Source organism: Chanodichthys erythropterus, chromosome 15 (genome assembly GCF_024489055.1).
Source record: "Chanodichthys erythropterus isolate Z2021 chromosome 15, ASM2448905v1, whole genome shotgun sequence".
In the NCBI taxonomy this organism is placed as follows: domain Eukaryota; kingdom Metazoa; phylum Chordata; class Actinopteri; order Cypriniformes; family Xenocyprididae; genus Chanodichthys; species Chanodichthys erythropterus.
In genome coordinates this window covers 5,353,975-5,372,531 of record NC_090235.1, presented here as the reverse complement: position 1 = coordinate 5,372,531, position 18,557 = coordinate 5,353,975, and the positions used below count along the sequence as shown (strand labels likewise).

At 37.7% G+C, this 18,557-nt stretch overlaps 1 protein-coding gene across 4 annotated transcripts; it reads right to left on the bottom strand.

The window, feature by feature from the left end:
- Positions 1-5,924: 5,924 nt before the first annotated feature.
- dpm3 (dolichyl-phosphate mannosyltransferase subunit 3, regulatory) lies at positions 5,925-17,701 on the bottom strand. 4 transcript variants are annotated; one of them, XM_067361527.1, is made up of 2 exons: positions 17,615-17,701; positions 5,925-9,153 (listed from the first exon to the last, which is right to left on the bottom strand). In XM_067361527.1, the coding sequence occupies exons 1-2, from the start codon at positions 17,654-17,656 to the stop codon at positions 8,833-8,835; spliced, it is 363 nt and encodes a 120-aa protein (XP_067217628.1). In that variant the 5' UTR covers positions 17,657-17,701; the 3' UTR covers positions 5,925-8,832. The 4 variants fall into 4 exon arrangements, with proteins under 4 accessions (XP_067217628.1, XP_067217630.1, XP_067217631.1 ...); XM_067361529.1 differs by lacking the exon at positions 17,615-17,701 and adding an exon at positions 9,625-9,707; XM_067361530.1 differs by lacking the exon at positions 17,615-17,701 and adding an exon at positions 9,656-9,706.
- Between the last annotated feature and the right edge of the window lie 856 nt (positions 17,702-18,557).

The following is an 18,557-nucleotide window of genomic DNA, read 5'->3' as shown; positions in this document are numbered from 1 at the left end:
TGTTTGATTCATCAGTGCATGTTATTCCAAAGGAAAAATAATATTTGTCTTTTTAATTTTTCATCAGAATGTAATTCACAAATTTTCTTTTCCTTTTCCTGACATCATTTTGGCTGTGTAGGCTATTGGTTAATGTTAACCAATTTTTTTTCCATTACCTTTTTCCTCTAAGTTTGACATCCAGAATATGTCCAAATACTTACACACTGTATCTGAGACAGTAATTATTTTCACACACACAGTGTTGGGGGTAACAAATTACAATTAACGCGAGCTATGTAATCAGATTACTTTTTAAGTAACTACTAAAGTAATGAATTACTTTTAAATTTACAACAAAATATCTGAGTTAGGTTACTTTTTCAAAAATGCAAGTTTTGACTGACAGCTCCTCTGTCCCCATGTTGAGAGAAACTGTAAGTGCAGAGGCATTGTGTGCGCTAAACATGACGCTTCTAGATGATAGACGTGAGCAGGAATTTACTCATCTCTCTTGAACAAAAACAGATTCAGTATTCCTCGAAATGAATAAAAACAGTGAAATGCAAACTCAGAATAGTACTGGAGTGATTAAATGTTAAATTACACAAATACTTTGTGTATTTAATGTCACTTTATTAATCAATGTCTTTGCTGCTGACCTTTGATGATCCAGTTCAACCATTTTTGTATTGTTTTGTTTTTTGTTTTATTGCTGAAGTAAGAGAGTTGAACTTTCTAATTCTTCTGCAATCCTGGGGTGCGTTTTCCTAAAGTGTTGCCATGTCTGCGGTTTTCCCGCGGAATTGGGCTACTTTTACACTGTTGCCGCGGGTTGTTTTTCATGTCCGCAGGTTGAATCAAGCCCAAATAATGTGATATTTATCCCCTGGAATGCGAATTTTTCCAGGGAGCCCCGCCAAAAACGCGGATTTTACACCTCAGTATGCGATTTTTACCATTGGACCCACCCCCATGCTAGTTTTGGGCTAGTTTTGAGGAGCAATTGGGAGGGTTTTGTTGTGAAAAACTGGCAACCCTGGTCATTGCTAACATAGTTCAGCGATTTAGTGTTTCCCGAAACCATCAGTCAAACAAACATTTGAAACATTCGCAAACTTGTGTGGTTGGAGCGACAGCTCTCGAACTGTGGTTAGAAGAATAGTTTCTTGTTTTTATGACATGTGGACTTAATAAATAGTTATCTTGAGCAAAATAAGCAAGCTGACATTATGTATAAATGTTTATTTTTTATCTGAAAAATATATACAAATGTCATATAGCCTGCACATTTTACTCTGTCAAGAGATTTTAAAGGTGCCCTACAATTGAAAATTTAATTTACCTCGGCATAGTTGAATAACAAGAGTTCAGTACATGGAAATGATATACGGTGAGTCTCAAACCTCATTGTTTCCTCCTTCTTATATAAATCTCATTTGTTTAAAAGACCTTTGAAGAACAGGCGAATCTCAACATAACACTGACTGTTACGTAATATGTACGCCCCCAATATTTGCATATGCCAGCTCATGTTCAAGGCATTAGACAAGGGCAGCCAGTATTAATGTCTGGATCTGTGCACAGCTGAATCATCAGACTAGGTAAGCAAGCAAATAGCGAAAAATAGCAGATGGAGCAATAATAACTGACATGATCCATGATATTTTTTGTGATATTTGTAAATTATCTTTCTAAATGTTTTGTTAGCATGTTGCTAATGTACTGTTAAAAGTGGTTAAAGTTACTATCGTTTATTACTGTATTCAGTATTACTGTATTCCTTCGCTATTTTCATTTTTAAGCACTTGCTGTATAATTCATAAACACAACTTCATTCTTTATAAATCTCTCCAACAGTGTTTTATGTTAGCTTTAGCCACGGAGCACTATCAAACTCATTCAGAATCAAATGTAAACATCCAAATAAATACTATACTCACATGATCCGGTGCATGCATGCAGCATGCATGATGAACACTTTGTAAAGATCCATTTTGAGGGTTATATTAGCTGTGCAAACTTTGTTTATGCAATGTTTTATAGTCGTGAGCTCGGGGGCGGGGAGCTTGAGGATTTTATTTAAAAAAATCTATGGGGTATTTTGAGCTGAAACTTCACAGACACATTCAGGGGACACCTTAGACTTATATTACATCTTGTGAAAAAACATTCTAGGGCACCTTTAAGTACCATTTTAAAAGAGTGTGCATGTGCGTACATGCTCTAGTACATAAGAACTAGCCAAGGAATGAATCTGGAAATAAAGCAAAGTAACTGAGAAAAATGATAATTAGTCCTCAGATTCCATGTCCGTAATTTATAGCAAAAAATTTTGCATTAATTTGATCTAAAACGGATTCATTTAAAGAAGTAGCGAGTTACATCGTTTATGAGAAACGCAACCAAGAATGGTAACACAGCTGAAAGGTTTGTTTGAGTTGGGCCCTACAGGCATGAATACCCCAGCACTGCACACATATATAATATTAACAATAATATATTTTTAAAAAATTGTATATTGTAGTATATATTTAAAAACATTTATTTAATTTATTATTTAATATTATTTCTTATTTTTTAAGTGTCCATGTGCTTACTTTCTTTAAATTAAACACCATTTTATGATCAAATAAAATAACATTCATACATTTCTCTGTGTGACGTAAGTGTCCAGATAATTTTTTGGGTCACTGTTGGTCTGAGTTATAACCATGTATTCAATCTAAACGAGGCACATATAGTTCATTCTCCCAACAATAACAGTCCAGAAGAAGTATCATGTTGCATAACAGACAAATGTGAAGTATGGAGCATAAAGGTCTCTTGACGTACAACAGCAGCATGACCTGTCTTACATTTCACAAAATGTGGCGTCTCTAACCCCTAAAGGCAGTTGAAACAGGTCAACTGAGACAAATGTGCTTGTTTTTTAAGCCATGTTGTACAAAATGTTACTTTCAATGAAAATCAGTCTTTGAAAACCACCATTCGAAATAACTATTTCTTATTCTGTTTACTTGCATTTAAAAGCTGTTGGATACATGTTCTTAAATATTAAAGAACTCACTTAAAAAAGGAAGATTCACTCACCACCATGTCTTTGTAGATCTTTAATGGAGCACAAAATGGGGTGTCTGTTTTTTACTTGCTTGATTTAAACATGCCCAGGCTGACAATGCCTAAATTTCAGAAAGATTTATTGATCTGGAGCAGAAAACTACCATGGAGAAGAAAACAAAGCTTGCAGTTTTCTTTCTTGCTTCTCAATAATGGGTCATTGAATCAGATCACTGAATCTTTCTTCATTCAAAACTCTTAACACTGTGATTTTGCTCAGTTTCTCAGCTGTTTAAACTGCATCTCAAAGCATAAACGTGGCGTTAATCATTCTGTGGTTTTAGAGGAAAATGCTGATGCTGGTCTCTCATATGCTTCTATGGGTTTGTGAAAAACAGACTTTAACTAACAACAGCTTGTAAGAGGCTGCAGGGGGTGACATCAGAGCTTTGAACAGAAGCCAATCAGCAGTCAGGCGGAGCCTTCTCGTATGAGAAAGTGCAAACTTATTTAAAAAAACCCTACTTTTTTCTTGTTCTGCAGACAGGTATAGGCCTGCTCACATGGGCTATAAGGGGCCTAAAAAATTGAGTTTACAGCAGACTACTTTAAGCCTGAAGAGAACGAATGAGCTTTGCTTGCCAAAAGCACCAGATTAATTCAGCTCTATATACAGCGCCCGTGTGCACTTAGTGGCTTTGGGATTAGTGTTTTAAGAGCCAACACATGGATGTGGATCACATTTCAAAATTTATGTGCACAGAACTTCATTTTTTTTTCACAGAACTTCATTTAAAGTCACCATGAAATCAAAATTTACAATGAATATTGGAATATTGCAGTATTTTTTTTTATAAATGATTTATCCCCGTGCACATCATTATTTTTTAAAATTCGTCACCAAAAGTAGTTGTTCATCAGTGGGAAAAATGCAAGAAATTGACTGAAAAATGCAGGAAAAAGTGGCTTGTAATCCTGCGTCTGCGGTCGGGAGGAGCCGAGTCATATAATGCTTGTGTGTGCAGTGACCACTTTGTCAAAAGATAAATACACCTTGCATAAGCAACCACTAAGAAAAAAAGTAGTATGCCTCCATAGTTTTGTATGCTTTCATTTGTTTTCTGGAAAAGAAGGATGTCTGTGCCCAGTTGCATAAAGCACCTTAGTATAACCAAAGTCCCTTTAAGACAAGTCATTTCACTCGGCGGCCATCTTTGAAACGCCTCTCGGGCATCCTGCAGCTCCTATCTCTTTGAATGGGGAAACATCAAATTCTCCAAAAGTGTTCACCAACCTTACGATCAAATTTCATATTTGAAATCACCAATGAAATCTGACAACAACTGTCTCATAAAAGTTTTTTCCAAACTCTCGAATCATGACAAAAAAAAAAAAATTTTTCAGGCTGGATCAAGCTAATGCGCATGTGCAAACCTAAATGCGCGTCTCTTGTGCTTCATTTCGGAGGCGCGCGTCTGACTGTTTCTATAGAAACCAGTGCTTCTAACGGCAGCTGCAGTGACGCGATGACTTTACCAGTCGGCGATTGGTTCTTATTGAGAAGGCGGGACTTATTCCGCCATATTGCGCGTTGCACTTTCTCCAATTCAAAACAATACGAGTGACACGTCTTGTGTTATTCTATAGTCTTTGGTATAACATATGTTTTGGAAAACTTCACCATTAGTGTTACACGGAGCGAGCAGATTGGCCGATTTATACAAACATTTTAAAGGTGCCAAAGAACATGTTTTTAAAAGATGTAATATAAGTCTAAGGTGTCCCCTGAATGTGTCTGTGAAGTTTCAGCTCAAAATACCCCATAGTTTTATTTTTTTTATTATTATTAATTTTTTTAACTGCCTATTTTGGGGCGTCATTATAAATGCGCCGATTCAGGGTGTGCGGCCCCTTTAATTCTCGTGCTCCACACCCCAAGAGTTCGCACTTGCCTTAAACAACATAAACAAAGATCAAACAGCTAATATAACCCTCAAAATAGATCTTTACAAAGTGTTCATCATGCAACATGTCTAATCGCGTAAGTATAGTATTTATTTGGATGTTTACATTTGATTCTGAATGAGTTTGAGGCTGTGCTCCGTGGCTAAAGCTAACGTTACACACTGTTGGAGAGATTTATAAAGAATGAAGTTGTGTTTATGAATTATACAGACTGCAAGTGTTTAAAAATGAAAATAGTGACGGCTCTTGTCTCCGTGAATACAGTAAGAAACGATGGTAACTTTCACCACATTTAACAGTACATTAGCAACATGCTAACGAAACATTTAGAAAGACAGTTTACAAATATCACTAAAAATATCATGATATCATGGATCATGTCAGTTATTATTGATCAATCTGCCATTTTTCGCTATTGTTCTTACTTGCTTACCTAGTCTGATGATTCAGCTGTGCACAGATCCAGACGTTAATACTGGCTGCCCTTGTGTAATGCCTTGAACATGAGCTGGCATATGCAAATATTGGGGGCGTACATATTAATGATCCCGACTGTTACGTAACAGTCGGTTTTATGTCGAGATTCACCTGTTCTTTGGAGGTCTTTTAAACAAATGAGATTTATATAAGAAGGAGGAAACAATGGTGTTTGAGACCCACTGTATGTCATTTCCATGTACTGAACTCTTGTTATTTAACTATGCCAAGGTTAATTCAATTTTTGAATCTAGGGCACCTTTAATATCAGTGTTTATTCGCATAAACATTGATCAAATTACATACGTAACATACCCTATCTGTATTAAAGGATTAGTTGACTTTAAAATGAAAATGACCTTAAGCTTTACTCACCCTCAAGCCATTCAGGTGTATATGACTTTCTTCTTTCTGATGAACACAATCAGAGTTATATTATTAAACATCCTGACGCATCCAAGCTTTACAATGGCAGTGAATGGGACCAACAATTATGAAGCTAAAGAAAGTGCATTCATCCATTATAAATGTACTCCACATGACTTCAGGGGGTTAATAAAGTCCTTCTAAAGTGATATGATGTGTTTGTGTACGAACAATATCCATATTTAACAAGTTATAAAGTAAAATATCTAACTTCCGCCAGACCGCCTTCCATATTCAACTTACGGAAAAAAAGCCTAGGATGTAGCATAAGGGTTTTGAACTGCAAGAGTTTTACTCTTTCTTTGTAAGGGGAAATACCATAGGTAAGGGGAAGTCACGCTTTAAGTCTCATAGTTAAGGGAAAAACTTGAGATGCTTTACGCAAACAGGCACTGGAGAAGATTCTTACAGCCTCGATGACAGGCAAATATTCCAATTCAGTAGAAAAATCACTCCTCTTTATAACATAAGGATCACCTCCAACATATGTTGTGATTTTCTGTTTATACCTCTCTTGTAATAGTGTCTAAACCAGAACATTAAAGGTGCTAAAGAGTATCTTTTCGTCGACTGAGAAACCAAAGACTGTTACTGAGTTTTTGAAATGAGCGCATGCGTAAGAACACCCCCCCTCCTTCATAGCTCATTTCAAAGGAACGCCTCCCAAAACTCGTGCACAAGTATTGGAACACGAGTGTTTACCACCGGCATGTCGTGTTAGTGGATTCATTATGTCGGACTCACCGCAGGTAACTCATAATCTGCAGTTGTTACTCCTGTCTCCTGACAAAAACATTGCATGTGGCGCCTGCGGAGTGTGGAAAGTTACTGGAGCGCGCAGCCGCGCACGTCTCTCACAAGGAACGTCACGGCAGTGATTGACAAGCCAGAGGGCCAATCGTTTACGCGATGATCGCGTAAACGATTGGCTGATGTTTTTAAGGCCCTGCCTCGTGCACAGATGATGTATATTAATATTATTCCTTTCAGTGCACCTAATAAAGTCGTTTATCAGTTAGTAAAGACAGATTCAAGTAATATTGCAAAAATGTATAAAACAAAACATCCTCTTTAGCACCGTTAAGGACTTTCTCCCCATCTAGTCCATTCTGCTTTTCACTTCCTGCCCTCGATCTGAATTTTGCACGTCATCAGAATCATGTGATTTAAAACAAGCTATAGGGAAGAAAAGACTTGGGCTGCATCTGAAATCGCATACTTCCATACTATTAAAGTAGGTGAAAAACAGAATGTGACAAAAGAAGTATGTCCAAATTCAGTGTTAAAGAGTCAGCAAAAAGTATGCGGATGATCTACTACTTCCAGTAAGATTCTGAAGTGTGCATACGATGGACACTTTACTATCCCAAGAGGCCATGAGAGCTGGTAGGTCACATGATAATGACAACATGGCAAATGTAGTATGTCCGAATTACATTCTATTACATTCATACTACACACATTAATACTATGTAGAATTTACTTTTTGAGTAGTCCCAAAGTAATTACTTATTCAAAATAAGTATCTACTCAGGAGAGTATGTGATTGCCTTTCACAACTTCTGTTTCATGCCAACTCTAATGAGAAGCTCAGTAGAACATGATATACCATAAACAGTTGAGAAAGAATCAGTCTGTATTTTGTATTAAACATAAATTTTCATCATGTGGAATGTCTTTTGAGGAAAAACAGTTTTCATCTGTGCATGATTTTCAATACATATACATGTAGGTCACTTCTTTTATAATGGACCACATAAATAAATGGTTTGACCCAAACTGTGCTTTAAAGGATTAGTTCACTTTAAAATGAAAATGACCCCAAGTTATAAAGTAAAATATATAGCTTCCACCAGACCGACTTCCATATTCAAAAAAACAAAACAAAAAAAAAGTGTTAAAAAAAAACAAAAACGCGTCAGTTACACTTTTTCCTGTAAGTTGAATACGGATGGCGTAGGATGTAGCGCAAGCGTTTTGAACTGCAAGAGGTTTTACACTTTCTTCATAAGTTGAATATGGAAGAGAGTCTGGCGGAAGTTTTATGTATTTTATAACTTGTTAAATATGGATATTTTTTTTTACACATTGCTTCACTTCAGACGGCCTTTATTACCCCCTGGAGCCATGTGGAGTACATTTATGATGGATGGATGCACTTTCTTGAGCTTCATACTCGTTGGTCCCGTTCACTGCCATTATAAAGCTTGGATGTGTCAGTATATTTATTAATATAACTCCTAATGTGTTCATCAGAAAGAAAAAAAAGTCATATACACCTAGGATGGCTTCAGGGTGAGTAAATCTTGGGGTAATTTTCATTTTAAAGTGAACTAATCCTTTAAATTTTCTTGGATTTCAATTACAAATTTGTCTAGAACCCTAATTTAAGGTAAAAGGGACAACAGTGTGTGAGCCTCAACACAATCAAATATACATTTTAAATCAAAATTCTATTCCACATATTTTGATTTACTGAAACGCTACCCTTGTGCAAGCGTGAATCAACATAGTGGGTTTGTTTCTAAATCTGACTCAGAATTCTGACTGTGCTAAAAACATCAGGGTCAAAAAAAGACATGTTCATTCCCCGGCCAATGCAAATATACAACCTCTGAACTAGAAGTTTTACAAAAATAGCACTGCTCTCCATTGACAATACATGAATGTGCCTGTAATGTTTTAAATAAACCTGCCCTGAAGCTGGAAATAGATCATTCACAGGTGTGCAGGTGTTTATACTTCAAACCATCATTTACAACATGTTGAAATAAAGACTTGAACCAATCTGGGCATCTCTGAGTGCATATTATAGTGCAGACATCCATAGAACTAGCCTAGTGTCAAAGTAGGGGAAATGCTGGGCGCAAAGTAAACAGAAACAATGAGACTAAACTAAGAAAAAACAGTAGCTGCATTTCATTCTCACATCTTCAGTCCCTTCTTCTTCAAGTCCTCTTTAGCTTCCTTTATTTGCGCTTGCAGCTCTTTGGCTGCATCCTCACAGTCATTAAATGTGGCCACACGGTAGCCGACAGTTGCCAGAGAGTAACACCCAAACGCCACCAGCAGATATACAGGCATCGGCCATGCCATCTCTTTATACTGCGGAGGCAGCTGCAAATCAAGAAGGTCAAAGGTAACGAGTCCCCATGAAATGCCAATCAGTGACACACCAAGAAGCCACTCCAGAAGCTTGGTCATGGTTCGGAGGATTGTGGAGAAAATTTTAACTGAAGAATCCACCTATGAGGATAAATATGCTTCTGTGAGGTTACATAGTACTGTTTAACATATGTATTCTTTTAGATGAAACAATGTTTTTCTGTATTAATTTCAAAGTGGTCATTTAGATTTGGCAATACATAGAACACTGTACGAATGTTTTACATCAAAAAATAAAAATATACTTGTTAATATGCTTACATTACATTATTAACTATTTCTTACAGTGCTTCGATTAAAACTGATAGTCACAATTTCTATAGCTTGTGCTTAAGACAGGCGAAATCGGAAGATAAAGAAATAAATAGTACAGAAAAACACAGGCGTTTAAAAAAAAAACAAGATAAGTACACTGATCCTCACTCGGATTGAACAGCTAGCATGAATGCTAATGATTACAGGAGATAACAATAAAATCAGACAACCAACGCAACACAGATGTAATCTTTAAACATAGTAACAATAATCAGCGCCTGAACATTAAATACGTACAATGAAAATGCACTAATAATATCCAAATAACCTCTCACCCGCTATCCAAAGCCAGCTCACCACTTTCGAAATAACGCACGTTGATGACGTCGTGCCGAAAAGCATTATGGAACATGTAGTGTACGTCTTCAGAATCGTGCACTACAAACACTACAGGACCATATTCGACGAATTTAAACCACGTTTCAGTATTTTATAACTCTCTTTTTTTACATTTTTAAATATGAAATGAAAAGAAAACACCCAAATGTATTTTTTGTGTGTGTGTGTGTGTGTGTGTGTTTATTTTGTATTAGTGCTAATCTTTTGAAACATGTTTGGAGTTTATGAATTTTTTTTTATTTGTTTGTTCGTTTCATTGTTTGTTTGTTGGTTGGTTGGTTAATTATAGTCTATATTATTGTGGTGTCTTTTTAGACTCCAAACAACATTTGCTCAAATTAAAAAAAAAAAAAAAGTAAAAAAAAAAAAAGGTTTTTGTCAAAGTTTACCTTTTTTTTTTTTTTTTTTTTTTTTTACTGAAAAATTAAGTTTCTCAAAAAAATTTATTTTGAGGATACATTTTTTCCATTTTCTAAGCGGGGTCTTATCATAATGTAACAATATTGAAAAACAGATTTTTTTTTTATTACAAAAATTACTAAACTTTGACAAAAAGTAGTTTTTATTGTCATAATTGTGATTTTATAATATTTAGATAAAAATCCAACTGAGAAATACTTATGAAAAGATGTCTTTCAGTTAGTCAAATAGCACATAGCAAATAGTGGAGCTCTGTGCATTTACTGGTAAAAGTGATTTTACAGCATTTTCCAAAAGATGGGCAAAAATCTTACACTAAACCATGTCAAATTATCCATGTTATCCCCATGAATGAAATTTAGAAATGCGGGTCTTTCATAAAGTGAATTTTACATAAAAAGCTGTTTTTGTATAAAAAAACATATAAAAAAATATGTTTTAATTTATTTATATAAATTTAAAAAAATATGATGAATCCTCTAAAAACTGCACAAACATAAAAATATTAATAAACAGAGTAAAATTACATTTGTTTAAAAAAAAAAAAAAAATATATATATATATTTATATATATATATATATATATATATATATATATATATATATATATATATATATATATATATTTATATATATATATATATATTGTTACAAAATTACATTTTGTTGTCTGGGCCCAATTAAAGACCCCAAAGACCCTGAGTGTAGGCCTACTTCCCAAACGAAGACCACACAAGGGTTAAATAAAGAATAAGAAGTGAGATCTACTGTTTTAAATGCTAAAAAAATAATATTTTTAATGAACTGAAAGACCTTTGTTTATTTATTAGACTACTTACTTGCTTAGGCTATGATTCCATAGCCAATTTTAAAACGGTCTTTTGTCCCTTACATAGCCTATTAAAATAAAAAAGAAACCCCGGTGTTTTATGCTAAACAGTTGCCTCAATATTTTTGGATATTCGTTCGTGTGTTTGTTTGACTGATTCAGCGTTTTGTTTAAAATATCAGTCAATTTAAACATAGTATAAGCTCTATTAAACCACGTTTTCCTCAAGTGGGATCCACTCGTTTATCTGTAGTCCTGGCAGGAAATGAAACGCCTGCGCGGTATCAGTCTGAAGCTGTTTTCGTCTCTGTCTCTCTGGCTGTTGGCGGCTTGGCGCAGTTCAGTGTCTTGTGGATGCCGCGGGTGACATCCGCCCATTCAGCACGGATAACAGAAGAGAGTCCATGACCCATCATCACACCTCCTCACCAGCCAAGAAGGTATAAACATCACTCACAGACAGCACTGAGACTCCTGAAAAACATCATCCTCACAGTCACAGCAAACGCGAGGTTATTCTTAGTGATGTTTACACTTGTCAGCGACTGCTTCTTTTACTGCAAGTGGTTGTAAAAAAGAAACGTAGCCAAGTAGGCATTTGTGTGGGGGTTTGGCACCTTTCAGTCAACTGTTTTGTTCAGCACTACCTTGATTTTATTAAAACTATTAGCCTATTACCAAACATTTAAGATCATAAATAATTATTCAAATAAAAATACATGCACTATCTATCTATCTATCTATCTATCTATCTATCTATCTATCTATCTATCTATCTATCTATCTATCGGGACAGTAATGGCTGTGATTCTTTTCGTAATCTGTGTGATTCTTTGCTGCCTGGGTGTTTGCGTAGGAGTACGTGTTCAGTGAGCAGAATGTACACGAAGCACAGTGGGAAAAAAGCAAGTTGGCCGTTCACAGTGTTTGAGACTGCCAGTCCCCTGTTCTCCAGCTCAGGAAACCTGTGATCCAGCAGAGAACAGTTGGCAGACACAACAGAACAGGCTGCACTGAGACAGAGGGGGTGATGGAGGGAGCAAGGGTGTGAGGAGAACAACACAAAAAACTTAAAGAATAAGATGAAAAGATGAAGGTCAAAAGAGAAAGGAGGGATTCAGGGACAAGACTCTTAAAACCTTCTGCAGGGTTTTTTTTTTTCTGAATTTGTAACTTTGTTTCAGAATTTGTAAGCGTCTTTGGTAAAAATGACAGTGAGAAAGTGGAGAAATAGTGAGGACTAGCAGCAGAATGTGAGGAGGGGCTGTTGGGTTTGGTGGGGAGTGCTACAGGTGCAGACTGGTCAGCCGGTGACCTTAATGGTGCATTAAATCCAGATGCTTAAATAGCTTACATGCTTAAACTCTGGTCCCCTGCCACCACCCAGAGAGAAGAGATCTGCACTCTGTGTGTGTGTGTGTGTGTGTGTGTGTGTGTGTGTGTGTGTGTGTGTGTGTGTGTGTGTGTGTGTGTGTGTGTGTGTGTGTGTGTGTGTGTGTGTGTGTGTGTGTGTGTGCTTTTGTTTATATTACATTGTGGGGACCAAATGTCCCCATGATGTAATATAAACCTGAGTTCACCTACATCGTGGGGACCAGCCAGCGGTCCCCACAATGTGAATGGGTTTATAAATCATATAGAATGAGTTTTTGTGAAAAAGTAAAAGTTTGCACAGTTTCCTGTGAGGGTTAGGTTTAGGGGTAGGGGCAGGGTAGGGGGATAGAATGTACAGTTTGTTCAGTGTAAAATGCATTGAAGTCTATGGAAAGTCCCCACAATTCACAAAAACAAACATGTGTGTGTGTGTGTGTGTGTGTTTGGGTAGGTTTACATAGCTACACTTTAGGTCCAAAATCATCCCCAGGCATGAGCTAAATTGCACAAAACCTCACTTTGGGGATATCCAAGGACATCCTCAATTGAAAAAAAAAAATAAAAAAATTCATAGATAACGTAAATAACAAATACACACAAACACACATATACACCGATCAGGCATTATATTATGACCACCTTCCTAATTTTGTGTTGGCGCCCCTTTTGCTGGCAAAACAGCCCTGACCCGTCGAGGCATGGACTCCACTAGACCCCTGAAGGTGTGCTGTGGAATCTGGCACCAAGATGTTAGCAGCAGATCCTTTAAGTCCTGTAAGTTGCTAGGTGGGGCCTCCATGGATCGGAGTTGTTTGTTCAGAACATCCCACAGATGCTCGATTGGATTGAGATCTGGGGAATTTGGAGGCCAAGTCAACACCTCAAACTCGTTGTTGTGCTCCTCAAACCATTCCTGAACCATTTTTGCTTTGTGGCAGGGTGCATTATCCTGCTGAAAGAGGCCACAGCCACCAGGGAATACCGTATATATTCCATGAAAGGGTGTACATGGTCTGCAACAATGCTTAGGTAGGTGGTACGTGTCGAAGTAACATCCGCATTGATGGCAGGACCCAAGGTTTCCCAGCAGAACATTGCACAAAGCATCACACTGCCTCTGCCGGCTTACCTTCTTCCCATAGTGCATCCTGGTGCCATGTGTTCCCCAGGTAAGCAACGCACACACACCCAGCCATCTACGTGATGTAAAAGAAAACGTGATTCATCAGACCAGGCCACCTTCTTCCATTGCTCCGTGGTCCAGTTCTGATGTTCACGTGTCCACTGTTGCTGCCTTCGGCGGTGGACAGGGGTCAGCATGAGCACCGTGACTGGTCTGCAGCTATGTAGCCCCATTCGCAACAAACTGATGAGCCAAAACATTTTGTGTGCACTGTGTGTTCTGACACCTTTCTATCAGAACCAGCATTAACTTCTTGAGCAATTTGAGCTAAAGTAGCTTGTCTGTTGGATTGGACCACACAGGCCAGCCTTTGCTGCATCAATGAGCCTTGGCCGCCCATGACCACTGTTCCTTCCTTGAACCACTTTTGATTGATACAGACCACTGCAGACCAGGAACACCCCACAAGAGCTGCAGTTTCGGAGATGTTCTGACTCAATCATCTAGCCATCACAATTTGACCCTTGTTAAACTCACTCAAATCCTTACACTTGCCCATTTTTCCTGCTTCTAACATCAACTTTGAGGACAAAATGTTCACTTTCTGCCAAATATATTCCACCGTCTAACAGGTGCCGTGATGAAGAGACAATCAGTGTTATTCACTTCACCCCTCAGTGCTCATAATGTTATATATATATATATATTTACAGTCATGTGAAAAAGTTAGGACACCCTATTGAATTTCATGCTTTTCTAATCAGGACAAAAAAAATGATCTGGTCCTTGGCAGGTTAAGGGTTATACAGCCATTTCCAAACAATTTGAAATCCATCATTTTACAGTGAGGAAGATTATTCACAAGTGGAAGACATTCAAATAGACACTAATCTTCCCAGGAGTGGACATCCCAGCAAAGACTGTGTAATGCTTAGAGAAATTGCAGAGACTAGTCAAAAGACTGGTCAAGTATGGCATGTTTGCAGGGGTTGCCAGGAGAAAGCCTCTTCTCTTTAAAAAAACAAAAAAAAACAAAAACATGGCAGCATGGCTTAGGTTTGCAAAGTTGCATCTGAACAAACCTCAAGACCTCTGGAACAATGTCTTTTGGGCAGACAACCCAAATTGGAGATGTTTGGCCATAATGCACAGCGCCAAGTTAGGCAAAGACTAAACACAGCATATCAGAACAAACGCCTCATACCAAAAATCTAGCATGCTGCTGGAGGGGTGATGATTTTTGGTTTGTTTTGTAGCCACAAGACCTGGGCATCTCACAGTCATTGAGTCGACCATGAACTCCTCCATATACCCAAGTATTCTAGAGTCAGATGTGAGGCCATCCGTCCGACAGCTAAAGCTTGGCCAAAATTGGGTCATGCAACTGGACAATGATCCCAAAACACCAGCAAATCTACAACAGAATGGCTGAAAAAGAAAATATTAAAGGTGTTGTAATTGTCCAAAGAAGTCCAGATCTCATCCTGACTGAAAAGCTGTGGTGTGAACTGTGCATAAACAAATGCCCACAAACCTCAATAAACTGGAGCAACTTTGTAAAGAAGAATGGGCCAAATTCCTCCAGAACGATGTGAGAGAATGATAAAGTCATACAGAAAATGATTACTTGAAGTTCTAAAAGTGGGTCTATAAGCAACTGAATCATAGTGTGTCGTTTTTGGTTTTTCCATCTTGGCTTTATTTTTGCTAAATACAGTGGGTATGGAAAGTATTCAGACCCCCTTACATTTTTCACTCTTTGTTATATTGCAGCCATTTGCTAAAATCATTTAAGTTCATTTTTGTTTCCTCATTAATGTACACACAACACCCCATATTGACAGAAAAACACAGAATTGTTGACATTTTGCAGATTTATTAAAAAAGAAAAACTGAAATATCACATGGTCCTAAGTATTCAGACCCTTTGCTCAGTATTTAGTAGAAGCACCCTTTTGATCTAATACAGCCATGAGTCTTTTTGGGAAAGATGCAACAAGTTTTTCACACCTGGATTTGGGGATCCTCTGCCATTCCTCCTCGCAGATCCTCTCCAGTTCTGTCAGGTTGGATGGTAAACATTGGTGGACAGCCATTTTTAGGTCTCTCCAGAGATGCTCAATTGGGTTTAAGTCAGGGCTCTGGCTGGGCCATTCAAGAACAGTCACAGAGTTGTTGTGAAGCCACTCCTTCATTATTTTAGCTGTGTGCTTAGGGTCATTGTCTTGTTGGAAGGTAAACCTTCGGCCCAGTCTGAGGTCATGAGCACTCTGGAGAAGGTTTTCGTCCAGGATATCCCTGTACTTGGCCGCATTCATCTTTCCCTCGATTGCAACCAGTCATCCTGTCCCTGCAGCTGAAAAACACCCCCACAGCATGATGCTGCCACCACCATGCTTCACTGTTGGGACTGTATTGGACAAGTGATGAGCAGTGCCTGGTTTTCTCCACACATACCGCTTAGAATTAAGGCCAAAAAGTTCTATCTTGGTCTCATCAGACCAGAGAATCTTATTTCTCACCATCTTGGCTAACTCCATGCAGGCTTTCATGTGTCTTGCACTGAGGAGAGACTTCCGTCGGGCCACTCTGCCATAAAGCCCCGACTGGTGGAGGGCTGCAGTGATGGTTGACTTTCTTCAACTTTCTCCCATCTCCCGACTGCATCTCTGGAGCTCACAGTGATCTTTGGGTTATTCTTTACCTCTCTTACCAAGACTCTTTTCCCCCGATAGCTCAGTTTGGCCAGACGGCCAGCTCTAGGAAGGGTTCTGGTTGTCCCAAATGTCTTCCATTTAAGGATTATGGAGGCCACTGGTTCCTTTGACCTCATGATTCTCATTTGCTCTGACATGCACTGTGAGCTGTAAGGTCTTATATAGACAGGTGTGTGGCTTTCCTAATCAAGTCCAATCAGTATAATCAAACACAGCTGGACTCAAATGAAGGAGTAGAACCATCTCAAGGATGATCAGAAGAAATGGACAGCACCTGAGTTAAATATATGAGTGTCACAGCAAAGGGTCTGAATACTTAGGACCATGTGATAATTCAGTTTTTCTTTTTTAATAAATCTGTAAAAATGTCAACAATTCTGTGTTTTTCTGCCAATATGGTGTGCTGTGTGTACATTAATGATGAAAAAAATGAACTTAAATGATTTTAGCAAATGGCTGCAATATAACAAAGAGTGAAAAATGTAAGGGGGTCTGAATACTTTCCGTACCCACTGAAAATAATGACATGGTGTGATATGTCATGTGTTGTTGTTCATCTGAGGTTTTATTTTCCAAATATTAAGACCTGCCAAGCAATAGATTATTTTTTTTATTATGTCCTGATACGGAAAACCATGGAATTCAATAGGGTGTCCTAACTTTTTCACATGAATATATGCTGATTTGCTGCTCAAGAAACATTTATATAAGATTCTTTGATTAATAGAAAGTTCAAAAGTACAACAATTATTTAAAATATTAATCTTTTGTAACCATTTAAATTGTCTTTTCTGTCACTTTTGATCAGTTTAATCAGTGTCTTCTTGCTAAAAAGTAATCACATCTTTAAAATAATCTTACTAATAATATCTAAAAAATAATGTCCCCTATATTTTGAAAACGTTTTGTTTCTAAAATTGTTTTATTTTCTATTTAATTACTTTATCAATTATCAATTTTATGAATCTTTCTTCTAGTCTATATTTAGCTTTATATAAAAACAAAAGAAGCATATGGTCCCTTTAGACAGCTAACTATGTAAGTAAGTGTGTGCGCATGCGTGTGTGTGTGGTTCAGCTAAACCCTACGTTATGGGGACAAAATGTCCCCACAAAGATGGAAATATCTGAAATCCTTGTCCTTGTGGGGACGTTTTTTTGATAGATAGAATATACAATTTGTACAGTGTAATAAAATCATTATGTCTATGGAATATCCCCATCAAACATGAAAACCCAAAGTGTGCATGTGTGTGTGGTGTAAGATGCCAGTGGTGGAATATGTCCTTGAAATGATCTCTGTTAACCTAAGCAACAGTAACTAAGCAGGATGTAGGATCACCAGAGACCTGTTGTGTAAAAAAATGTTATTAATATCTAGGAGGAGGCAAAGAGGAAGAAAAATAAGGTAAAAGTGAAAATGTACCTTCATTTCGGGTTTGAAAGGAGAGCACTGTGGACACTCCATGGCTCCAATGTGAGCTGCTTAGATGAGGCAGACAAAATATGACTTAAAGGGAACAATTGCAGATCAGTGTGTTTACGAGAGGGAGAGAAAGAGAGGGAGGGAGGGAGACAATAGTGCCTGGCTCACAAACAGGAACCCTCTGTTTCCTGTGCCTAAGATCTCAGTCTCGGTCTACTCTCTTTTTCACACACGCTCAGTTAGAGAGAAAGAGACTGTCCATCTGAGGTCATGCAATGACATTATGTTTTGTTGTACAATTAGCATGAAGCAATTATGTTATCTATTAAAAGGCAATAGAAATGCATCGCATTAGAGGTGCTTTCTGGTGCATCTCTACAATATTTCTCATATGGTTAGGGATTTGTACATACCTAAACCATAAGTATTAAAGTCAATTTGAATTTTCCTTTTCTTTGCAGTGACATGCACTGATGAATCTTTCACATGCATTTAGAAAGTAAATGGCATCACTTAGCAATGGCAGCATAGCAATAGACCTGAGGTCCATCCTAGGATAATGACGGCAAGTTTTGCATGGGCAAATACTTCTCAGATTTCTTTAGAAATGTGAATATCACTTATTATGTTTGGCCGATTTTTAAAAATATTTTAACTGATCTACCATACACAGATGTGATTTTGATGGAACGTATCTACCCTATTCAGAGTCGACCTGGCTGGATCTGCAATCATTTTCCAGTATCTGTGTATGTTGGAGGAATTCTCCCATCATTCTTGTCTTCAGTATGAAAACCATTCCTCAGTTAGGCTCAGTCCCGGCCAAATCCTGACACGGACAGTCAAGATGTCTTGGTGACTTAGCAGTGTGTTTTTGGTCAGCGCTTTGATCTCTTCAGCGGTGGGTTTTTAGGCATTTTGTTGATAGTTCTTCATACAAGTC

What these genes read in the sequence shown, in the direction of transcription:
- dpm3 (XM_067361527.1), bottom strand. Translation starts at nt 17,656, where the DNA reads ATGGAGTGTCCACAGTGCTCTCCTTTCAAACCCGAAATGAAG. An exon ending in CTTTCAAACCCGAAATGAAG is followed by an intron (nt 9,154 to 17,614) that starts GTACATTTTCAC and finishes TTATCCTCATAG; the next exon opens with GTGGATTCTTCAGTTAAAAT.